The sequence below is a fragment of the Aricia agestis genome, chromosome 6, assembly GCF_905147365.1.
Source record: "Aricia agestis chromosome 6, ilAriAges1.1, whole genome shotgun sequence".
In the NCBI taxonomy this organism is placed as follows: domain Eukaryota; kingdom Metazoa; phylum Arthropoda; class Insecta; order Lepidoptera; family Lycaenidae; genus Aricia; species Aricia agestis.
The window spans coordinates 16,581,791-16,593,641 of record NC_056411.1 but is presented as its reverse complement, the minus strand read 5'-3'; the positions used below and the strand labels follow the sequence as shown (position 1 = coordinate 16,593,641).

At 36.9% G+C, this 11,851-nt stretch overlaps 2 protein-coding genes and 1 long non-coding RNA gene across 3 annotated transcripts; all 3 read right to left on the bottom strand.

Annotated features, from left to right (window-relative positions):
• Window positions 1-58: 58 nt before the first annotated feature.
• LOC121728396 (serine--tRNA ligase-like) lies at window positions 59-1,573 on the bottom strand. Its single transcript, XM_042116567.1, has one exon. The coding sequence runs from the start codon at window positions 1,571-1,573 to the stop codon at window positions 221-223; it is 1,353 nt and encodes a 450-aa protein (XP_041972501.1). The 3' UTR covers window positions 59-220.
• LOC121728398 (zinc finger protein 593 homolog) lies at window positions 1,563-2,179 on the bottom strand. The gene is made up of 2 exons (XM_042116571.1): window positions 1,981-2,179; window positions 1,563-1,897 (listed from the first exon to the last, which is right to left on the bottom strand). Exons 1-2 carry the CDS (start codon window positions 2,096-2,098, stop codon window positions 1,563-1,565), a joined length of 453 nt encoding a protein of 150 aa, XP_041972505.1. The 5' UTR covers window positions 2,099-2,179.
• Window positions 2,180-9,263: 7,084 nt separating this feature from the next.
• On the bottom strand, window positions 9,264-11,028 carry LOC121728400. The gene is made up of 2 exons (XR_006035796.1): window positions 10,937-11,028; window positions 9,264-9,443 (listed from the first exon to the last, which is right to left on the bottom strand). It is a non-coding gene; the product is annotated as an uncharacterized LOC121728400 (long non-coding RNA).
• Between the last annotated feature and the right edge of the window lie 823 nt (window positions 11,029-11,851).

Below are 11,851 nucleotides of genomic sequence, written 5' to 3'. Positions count from 1 at the left end.
GTTAATGTTAAATAAAAAAAATATTATTATTATTATTTCTTTTATTGAAATATATAGTTTTATATATTTACATTATACTGTTTTTTCCTGGTCAACATAGTAGTTACTAGTAGTAATGTTAAGCATTCTACTAAAATAAAAATAGAAAGCTGTTGAAATACAATTTCTACTTTCTTTGAAGACTTTAAATTTAAACTTAAAAAAAAGACTATGTTTCATATTAAATGCTCCACTTATCCACTGTAAATTGTGGTGGTACAGAAAATGTACCATCTTGTTCCAAAGTACAGGCAAAAAGTCTAGGTACATTCAGTAGGGTACCTGACATTACAAATGGGAATTTATGCTCCTTACCATCAAGATAAGTAAACATAAGTCTCTTACTTATGAAGTCTTCACTCATTGACAGATTGCCAATTTCGATGTAACTTTTTAACGAAGATGAATACATTTCTATGGCTATTCTCAGAGACTCCCAGCTTTTCAATTTCTTGGCAGGTACAAAACTCAGTCTAAAATGGTAACCCAAATCTGTGTATGCAACTTTCAATATATTGATAAGCTCCTGCATCAACTTCTCAATTTCTTCCAAATTTTTGGCCACCATAAATGCCTGTATCACTGAACTCTGACAAACATTGAATAGACTGTTTTCCTTATTAGACGTTGGCGTGTATTGTCTGCCCATAGAGAAATATTTTAAAGGCAGTTTTTGGCTTTGTACAACATTTTTTGTGTGATATGCAAAAAATGAGGTCATTGCACCAGAACCGGTTAAATGTAAGCGATTGTCCATGTCTGTATCACTTTCCACATGATGGTCCAGTGTGTAAGTGGAATTAGGGTCTGATGGATCTCCACCACAACCTTCCACTATGAAACTTTTGCAGAAATCCGGATTAGAAAACTGATCAAAATGATTGTTCCTCAATATGTTGCTGAAATAAAATTTTGACCCTAGCTCAAATATAGCTGCATCACTTTTGAGGTAATAATTTGTGTTGTTGTTGTAGCATACCAAATCGAGTTCTTTCCCAATGTGCATATGGTTTTTCTGGTTGGATGGAGGTGAACCATGATCAAATATTACTTTATTTTTGTCTGTAGGTGTTAAGGGATGTAGTCTATTTGGTAACTTTAAGTATTCAATAATGGCTGCCTCTTCCGCAGACCAAAATGGGACTTTAAATTTACTAATATTTTCTTTAAGTAATGTATGGTGTAGTCTCAATTTTTCTATGTCGGGGTTATCAGTGTTTAGGTTTTGACCAAGCTCTTTGGATATTCTATTCTTGCTATCTGTCAGTTCTGTCTTTTTTTTCTTCAATTCCTCATAAACACCCCATAAGTTTTCTAACTGGATCAGGTTATTATTAGCTTGACGTTTAACTAATTCTTCCTGTAGAACATTTTTTCTACTCAAATACTCGGAGTAGTCTACATATGGTGTAACATACATAAAGTTGTCTGTTGCTTTGGGCCCATTCATAAATAATGTGGAACTTCTTTTAGGCTGAATTTTGATAGCACTTAAATCAGCTAGAATTTTACAAGGTATAATTTTACGAAGCATTTTCAGAGATTTTTTGCTTTTTACTACCGCTTATGTCGGCTTCGCTATCTTTATCAGTTATGTCGTTTACTTCTTTATTTTGAGTAATAATTTTCCGTTTATTGGGTAATTTGAAGCTACCGTGACCTGCCGCTCTCTCTGACTCCTCTATACTGTAAGGTTCTAGCTCCAGGGCCTTTAACCTTCTTTTATGAACCTTTGTTTTGAAATGCTCGTTCAAGGAGTGTTCATCGATGAAGTATCGCGCACAGTGCAAGCAGTAATGTTGCGCAGCCCCGGGAAGATCAAGGTCCACTTGCTGATTCAATAGTTTTTCAGCATTTTCTGAAAAGAAAAAATGTTTTATAACCTCTCAAATACAAGCAATGTGGAATACATCTGCAGAAACGTTGAATGCCGCAGCTTACCTTCTTTTAAATCTACGTCTATTTCGTCAAGATCCTTCTTCCTATTGCGAACACGCCAGCGTTTTTTCAAATGAGTATCACCAACATGGTACTTCTTTCGTTTATATCCACCTGGCATGATAAGTTTTTAAAATTTCGGCCAAAACCATGCCAAAACGCACGCACCCAAGTCCCAAAACACCACAAATTCAATTGTCAAATGTCAGCAGTCAGCTGTCATAAGACAAGCTGTAAAAAATTTTTTTTTTTGCTTTTGACACTGATACCGGCAATGACATAAGAAACACCGGGGTGTGGCCATATACAAATGATGATGGCCAAAAATGTATGGCCTCTGGTATAACGCTCAGGGCACAGCTTGGGTACGACTTCCATACAAAAATGCCCCTTGTTCTTTATTATTTTATGTTTAAAACTAAAAGGTAAACTGGCAGTTAACAATACACTGTTTTAGAATGACTGGGATTTGGTGACTTACATTTATTAAAGGGATATTATTAAATGCACATCAGAATAATTTTTCAGCACACTACCTTAACTCCGCTTATTAACTGAATGCATACCAGAAAAACTAATGCTGATAAAAAAAACAATTGATTAACTGAACATGTCCTTCAAAAAAAACTTAAACATCATACAAAACGAGACGACCTTTATAACCATAGACTTAATATATATTGTCGTATTTATAACCGAATTCACACCAAAAATATGGTTCATACATCGGATATATTATTTGTAAAACTAAAATTTAAATTGTTTATCAAAAATACTAACTTGCACTCTAAATTGGACAATCTTACAACGGAATTTCTAAAAACGATATCGAAAGGTGCACCGCAATAAAATCAATTTCTATTATCAAAACAAGTCTACAAATGGACAAATCGTGCAATTTTTGTTTCTCTGTTTTACTGAAAAACATGTTGGTGCCTCCTCATCTAACGCCGCACTCACTCCTTTGCGCTCGCTCTTTACTCTTTAGCGACCACAGATATATCTTGATCTATTTCTGTGTTAGCGACAAGGGCGTCGCCAAGGTGGGGTAGGGAGGGGCAGCTGCCCCCCCCCTAGAGATTCTAAAAAAGTTGCCAAATATAATGCAAACAACGACCACTATTATATTAAAATCTGGTAATAGATGTAAGGCTCGTAGTACAAGTGAAAAGCTTAATGTGCTGTCGACTTTACCTACAATTCATACCTACTTTTCTCATATATAGAGAATGAGAAAAGTATGAATTGTAGTAGTTAAAAGTCAACTTGCCCCCCCCTGCGCCATCGCCTGGCGACGCCCTTGGTTAGCGACAAAGATTTTTGGTAATTATGATGAGATTTGGTGAAAGATTTTATCATTCCAAAACGATATAATTCAAGGTTTCATGATAAAAATTAAGAAAAATTATCAAAATTCACTACTGTATTGTAATTGTATGAGTTAATAAATTTATTAATGATTCTTAAATAATTAATAGCAATGTTAGCCCAATACGACTTGATTGGGTTAGGTTAGATGGTTAGCCATCGTGGTTATTTTTTGTGAACCACCCAGAAGCCACCACGTCGACTCATAATTGAAGCCAGTTGTTTTTTTTTTCTTTTTTTTTCTTTAGTAGCTTGTCAACCCCTAGAGTGCAATTCCTAAGCCGGAGGCTTAATTATTTTGCAAAATATCGGTAAGGAACCCTTTGTGCGCGAATCCGACTCGCTCTTTGCCGATTGTTTATTATTATTGTTTATAAACTGAGTTACCATTCACTGTGCCAAAGTTTAGTCCATGTTAAGTTAGCACTTGATGATTTTTATGTGTTCTTAATTATATGAACATAACAGATTAAATTGGGTTTTATTTGGAATAAATGATGTTCCTAAAAGTAATTTAGGTGATGGTTTTCCTTTAAAAAGTTGTAGTATGTTTGTTGAACTAAGGAATTGTTATATATACTATTTTAATAATAGTTATTCGTTCAGTAAAACAGTTTCGCAAATAACTTTAAATAGTATGCTAAATTTGCATTATTTAGGGTGCATAATTAGTGCGCAAGTCAGTATTTTTGGTGAAACTTTTAAATATTTTGATCGAGAAAAGGGAATATACAGATATTGATTTAAATACATGGCTTTATCAAAGAGTGTTTATATTGTATTCCGAAACATTGACGTAACGTTTCTACACGTCATGTTACCACCCAGTTACTACACACTGATACCAAATTGTACACTAGTTACATCTATACTATAATAATATAATTGGGAAGAGTTTGTTTGTTTGTTTGAACGCGCTAATCTCAGGAACTACTAGGCCGATTTGAAAAATTATTTCTGTGTTAGATAGCCCATTTATCGAGTAAGGCTATAGTGTATATTGAATTGCGCTAAGACTAATAGGAGCTAAGAAATAGAGGAAAGTGTGGAAAAAACGGGAGAAATTATTTGAAATGGCTTATTTGAACGCGCTAATCTCAAGAACTACTGGTCTGATTTGAAAAATTGTTTCAGTGTTAGATAGCCCATTTATCGAGAAAGGCTATAGGCTATATTTAATCACGCTAAGACTAATGAGAGCGAATAAATAGAGGAAAATGTGGAAAAAATGGGGGAAATTATTTGAAAGGGCTTATTTGAACGCGGTAATCTCAGGAACTACTGGTCCGATTTGAAAAATAATTCTTTCAGTGTTAGATAGCCCATTTATCGAGGAAGGCTATAGGCTATATTTTATCACACTAAGACTAATAGGAGCGAAGAAATAGAGGAAAATTTGGAAAAAAACGGGGGAAATTATTTGAAAGGGCTTATCTCACGAACTACTGGAGCAAATTTTCTGTTATTTGGCACAGATAAGAAGTAGACCATGTGAAGGATCATAGGCTTTTTCTGTGGACTAATTTTATTTGTCTGTGAAATATCTAATTAGATATTTCACATTTCCGCGCAGTAGCGCGGAAATGTGCAATATCTAATTCCTCATTATCTAACGTGGTAGAGCCATGCTTCGGCACGAATGGGCCGGCTCGACCGGAGAAATACCACGGGCTCACAGAAAACCGGCGTGAAACAGCGCTTGCGCTGTGTTTCGGCGAGTAAGTGAGTTTACCGGAGGCCCAATTCCCTAGCCTTCCCTTCTCTACAGCGTTACCTTATGTTGCGTGTGTCCATGGGCGACGGAAGTTGCTTTCCATCAGGTGACCCGTTTGCTCGTTTACCCCCTTATTTCATACTAGATGTCCCGCGCGGCTTCGCCCGCGTAAATCAGGAATTTTACGGAAACCGTACAGTTTCCCATAAAAAATAGCTTATGTCCCTACTCCCTTCACTTGGTATATTCTATGTGTATCTGTGCCAAATATTGCCATAAAAATTGCTCCCAGTAGTTCGTAATTTCTAATATTTCCCCCGTTTTTCCCACATTTTCCTGAGTTTCTTCGGTCGTATTAGTCTTAGCGTGATAATATATAGCCTGTCTTACTCGATAAATGAGCTATCTAACACTGAAAGAATTTTTTTTTTTGAAAAGGTGCAATAAAAAATCGAAAAAAAAATTTTTTCTGCACTTTGTTGCACATCGCAGGCTTTGTATTTTTTTAGGAGTTTCAGAAAAAGAATATAAAAAAGTTCAGAATTTTTTTATAACAAATTGTTAAGTTAATAAACAATGAAATTGTTGATAAAAAAATTTTTTGCTTTTGTAACCATATTGAGGACGGTCAATCATGATTTATGAGAGGAATATTTTTTTCTAAACTAATAATTTAAACAATAGAAATATAAAAAAAACGATTATAAACAATATTATTATTAAGAAAAAAAATTGTTTCTTAAAATCATAATATTTTCAAGAAAAAAAGGTAAGAAAAAAAATTTTTAAAAGCATCGAAACAGTCCATTGGTTTATATACATTTTTTACTAGCAAATGGCGGAAAAAAAATTTTTTTTAGTTAATACATGTCCATTATTGATATAAAAACAATTGCGTGATAATAAATTACTTAATCAAATTTTTTTTTGACAATAATACTTGGATTTCTAATTTTTTTCAAGTTAAAAAATTATTATAAACAAAGTATTAAATTTTTTTAAACTTTTATGGCGTGATCTTGTTAAGTATGTTTATACGTGGGAGAGCCATGCTTTGGCACGAATGGGCTGGCTCGACCGGATAAATACCACGTTCTCACAGAAAACCGGCGTGAAACAGCGCTTGCGCTGTGTTTCGCCGAGTGAGTGAGTTTGCCGGAGGCCCATTCCCCTAACCCCTACCCTATTCCCTTCCCTACCCTCAACTATTCCCTTCCCTTCCCTTCCCTACCTTCCCGTATTACCCTATTCCCTCTTAAAAGGCCGGCAACGCACTTGCAGCTCTTCTGATGCTGCGAGTGTCCATGGGCGACGGAAGTTGCTTTCCATCAGGTGACCCGTTTGCTCGTTTGCCCCCCTAATTTCATGAAAAAAAAAATATCAAGGGCTCCACGAAGTGAAATTTTTTTACGAAAATTATTTAAACATTTTTTTAAAGTACAATGAGGACGGAAGTTCGAAAAAATTTCGTTAGTTAACATTTGTCTAATTTGTTGAAAAATTAACTTTAAGTTAAATTTCCAACGGGAGCAAATTCTTTAAAGTGTTCGGAATACACCATAAGTTTTTGAAATTTTTAAATTAATATTTAATACCTTTAAACAATGATGAAAAACTCAAAGCAGATATGTTAAGACCGCGCGCGTTGTGAAGATTCAAATACGGCCCTTGGGCCGTCTGTTATTTAGTCTGCATCGAGCGCAGTCAAGAACGTGCCGCGTCTTGTCTAACCTAAATAAATTGAAAATGACGTCGTGCGTGTTTCGAAAATGTACCAATTATGACTCGAAAGTAAACAAAACACATGGAATCTCTTACCACATGTCTTGTATGCAATAAATACCTCGATTATTTACATTTTCAATTATTTTTTTGAACAATCTGAAAAAAATCGTCATAGCTCAGGCGAAGAAAGAGACAGCGATACGATTCGACGTTTAAAAATAGAACTGTCTCTTTTATGTAAATGTCATTCGTATCTTTTGTTTCACTTATCTGTCAAATTTGTCAATGTTTGCAATTTTCAATTTGAAAATTGTTCGGAAGAGATTTAAGCCGGAAAATAGTATGGACGTAACATATCTCAATAAGTAGAATATCATTGCCTTTCAAAAAATAATCAGTGTGACGTGCTCGGTTTAGAAAGCCGCGCGCGCTACTTTCAGCGTTAAATTAAAATTATAAATAACGAGCTTTTGCCCGCGGCTTCGCTCGCGTTAAGAAGTATTATTATATACAAACTTTCATCCCCTATTTGAGCCCCTTGGGGTTGGAATTTATCAAAATCCTTTCTTAGCGGATGCCTACGTCATGACATCTACCTGCATGCCAAATTTCAGCCCGATCCGTCCAGTGGTTTGGGCTGTGCGATCCTAATACCTTTTTTTTTGCAACCTAATTTGCTTATAACTTTTGCAATTTTTTGTGTGCTAATACACGCTTCCGATACATTTCTCTATACGTCTCCCCTAATCTAATGAGCTATCGCACGTATTTTTAGGACCCTTATCTCTATATTTCGCCATTCTCAACTTATCGCTTAGACTATACCACAAAAGTGCTCAGGTTGTAGCCTGTGGGATATACAGTCTGTCAAAAAAGTCATGAAATTAAAAAGTGGCAACATCGTAGTGTCATCCCTTTTTTGAAAGGGATGACACTACGATGTTGCCACTTTTTAATTTCATGACTTTTTTGACAGACTGTAGGTACTAGGGCTCGCGTCGCTCGCCCTGATTATACAATTTGCATGATAATAAAAACTTGTCGCGAGGTTTAACAATCTATCAGTAATCAATAAATTTATTCCAGTATTGATAACGTTAAGGTAAGTAATAATAAAATGAAAATTAAATAAAAAAACAATTTTTATTTCACGATTTTTAAGTTACACAATCATCATTAATTACACGCCTTGCATTATAATATAACTTTCATAAATAATCTAGTAGGTATTTTTAAGGACCTGCGCCAATTTTAAAGATCTACCTTACATTTTACAATCAGTCTACCTAATCACTTTAATATTAATATACTATAATGTAATATTTATATCGTTTGAATAAGGTACTTGATACTAGGTACATCAACTCGGAAGAGCCACCTTTTGTTAAAATAATAAAATATGGGATTTTGTCTGGAAAAGTTTGAGTAACTGTGAACAGAAAATCAAGGAGAGACCATTTTAAAAATACAGTCACTTTGTAACTGTCCAATTTCGCGGGGGTCATTTTTGTCTTCAAGGGGTAATAATATAATAGCGGGAAGAAACATTTCACAATTTTTGTTCACTTTGCTTTCACCTGTGATTAAGGTTTTACAAAATGCATATCTACTGTCAATTTCACAATTAGCTTCAGGGGCGTTAACTCTAGAGAAACTAATAATCTAATGATAGTTTCTCTAGAGTTCACGCCCCTTTTCTAATGAATAGCGTATGCTGATTCGAATCGGTCTGGTGTAGGGTTAATAATTACGGCATCCATGGCTTCTGATCCAAAAAAGTTTTCAATTGTGTCTTTATTGAGATGCCGCAACCAGACCGATGTTAATATTTTTCTTTTACAATTTTAATAGAGTTTATATTCCCTCTAATGTCCATACCCAATTATTTATTGTGCAGGGTACATTCATTTTTTAAGGGTGCGACTTGGGTGCGACTAACCCAAAATTGTCGATTTTATAATAATTATATACTTATTTATTATTTTCGGGCTTATTTTCAAATATAAAAATGAGTTATTTATTTTTATACTTGAAAATAAGCCCCGAATTGTTTCATTTTCTAAACTATACTACATTATATTTCCAAGAATTTGATCTGTGCCAAAACACGACTTAAAATTTTCTCGATTGAAAAAATCACAAAGATGCATCTAATTTTCACGAATTTGCTTATATTACCGTAACCGTGCATTAAACTAAGTTAATATTTTAATACATTGTATAAAATTCTATCATTGAGATACTGACCTGGCGGATTATTAAAGTGTTGTATATTTATCGAGTTATTAAGAAAAAAACTAACTTGGCTATGATTCCGCGACGTCCTTTTTCGCCTGGCAAAATACGAAAGACGGGCGTGACTCGTGAGAGTGAAGAGAGAAGGACGATGTTTGATTTTTTGGGTTAGTCGCCCTCTTAATGAATTTTTGTTTATAAATTTCATAGATTTTAAAATTGATACCGATTTTTCCGTTACACTCATATTTTATGGTAGATAGAATACGGCTTCGCTGGTCCAAGGAGAGGTTCGCTGAATTTTTTATCTTTCTTGTTTGATTCCCCACAGCTTCCGTTAATAGTCGAATAATGATTGGTCGAAAAACAAGAGAAGGTCAGCTCAGTATCTTTTCTTCAGCCTCTGCTAGTAGTATGCCTTTATCTGTAAAAAAAGAAGGCCTGTTGTGAGTGCACAACAAATTACAACAACAATTTTCACTACTTTGCGTCAAAGTATTATGCCCGCTCCACACTCTCGCGAGATATTCGTGAGAATCTCGTGAGATATGTGCGAACTCTGTGCGAGCCTCGACGAATGTTACTTTGACGGCGACATACAATATTACAAGATGAAAATGTATTTTAACTTTACAAGAAATCACTAATGTTTTAAAAATAATACAATGACAAATGCAAACAACATTCTTTCATTCGCTACATCACGTAAGGGCGGCCAACTATTTGGTTACTGACACCTATTGGGGCGACTTATATACATATTTTACTTTGTGCAAAACCAAGCTAAGTATACGATTTCGTTCTTGGTTCGATCCCAAATAAGTGGCAGTCCCACCGAGTCCGAGTATCTACGTTCGATCCCAAATAAGTGGCAGTCCTGCAAAGATACACCGCTATCCAGGGTATAGCCTAATCTTCAATGAAGATTAGGCTATATATAATGAGGATTCTTCATTCTGCTGTCTTCTTCCGACGTCGTTCGTCCACGGAGGGCAACGACAGTCTGTGACCGCAGACGATAAACCGTGTGGTAAGAGACTGCCGTTGCCGCCAATAAACACCCGATGAGTAGATGACTGATGAAGTCTTCTGGACGAGGAAGCCTCTTGAAATAGGAACCTCCGTTGATGTTCAAAGAACAGTTCGCGTTCGTAGCAGACGAAATAAATCTCTAGAATGTTTGATTTTACATAAATTGCACCATCTAACAAAATATATTTTCCATGAAAATTCAATCTTACATCATCTTTATACAAATAAATACTGACAAACAAACAAGCATGAAAAGTTGTCCCGGTTTGCATTACCTATACAGTTAAAACTTATTAAAAACTAGATGACGCCCGCAACTCCGCTGCACCAAAATTAGTTTATCGCGCGAGAACCGTACATTTTTCCGGGACAAAAAGTATCCTATGTCCTTTACCGGGACTCAAAGTATCTCCATGCCCAGCAAAATCAGTTCAGTGGTTTGGGCGTGAAGAGGTAACAGACAGACATACAGACAGACCAGGGGCGTCTTTCCCTTAGGTGCAGGGTGTGCGTTGCACACGGGCGCCGCGGTCCTAGGGGCGCCGGGCGCCGATTGGAAGGGAGCTCGGCGCGGGCCTGCGTTGGCCGGCCGCCGACAGCCGCGAATGACCAACGTAAAAAGAACTCCAGTTTGCATACATTTTGTGTATCTAGCAGCTTGAGCTCTTCTTTATTTGTCATATTACAGCAAAGCAAGGCGCGCCACGAGTGGCTCGGCTTTTGCAACATAAATTATATAAACTTTATTTTTCAACGTGAAATGAAATTATATTTTTCGTCAAGATGGGCGCCAAAATGAGAGCCGCGTGGCTTACGTCAGACTGGATTTATATGCGTCGGCGCGGTTTCGCCGCTAAACCACAAGAGCACAAGCAAAATATTTACCTTGCAGCGGTCGCACCGGGTGCCGTGTAGTCTACGCCCTCCGTGCCTCCTTCTCATGGGATCTGCATATTAATTTGCTTCCCGCTCTCTTTATGCAGCCTCCGTTTGCGACATTACAGTTTCGCTGAGGGTACAAGCTACTGCCTATTAGTAGTAAGGTCCAATTCTTATTTTCAAACCAAGGACGGCGCAAAACTCAGCCCGTTGCGCAGCCCAAGCAGAGTGTTCAATGAGCGTATGCTGCGCCGTATCGTCTTTCTCAGGCTGTGGTGGCACCTAGGCGATGGTTTCTTCCTGTCCATATGGTCCAAGTAACCTTACCAAAGGTAAAGGCGCTCTTTGAATAATAATAACTCCCACACCGGTTTCGGTGACGGTGGCCGGTTTTATTGAAACCAGGCCAGCTACGCAGGAGTAATTTTATAGTGCCCAAGTGTGTGCGCAGTACACAAGAGCACTGTTTCCGCGGGGGCGGTGCTTCCGGGGCCCATAGAAAAACATGGCCTACATCTTTTTGACTGAGACTCACAGCCCAAAGCTTCTATAACCGCCACAAGCGTGTGACTTTTTGGCCATTAAGCATAATATCAATAACGGCTTAATACTGCATGCTGTACTTAAATAAACATTTGGAGCTCCCAAAAAAACATAATTTTTTGCCTATCTTTGCTTTATAATCGTACGAAAACCTTCGTGCGCGAGTCCGACTCGCACTTGGCCGATTTTTTATTTATTTAAAAGGGCGCCACTTTTGGTTTTCGCACCACCTGAAAATTTGACTAGGACCGGCACTGGTCCTCACCCTTAAGCGGCCGGACAAACTGTACATGTACTCTCACTCTGAACCCATTTCATTTTGACCGCGCGCTTGCTAGGGGGCGCTAGGGTAATATTTGCACACGGGAGCCACATGGG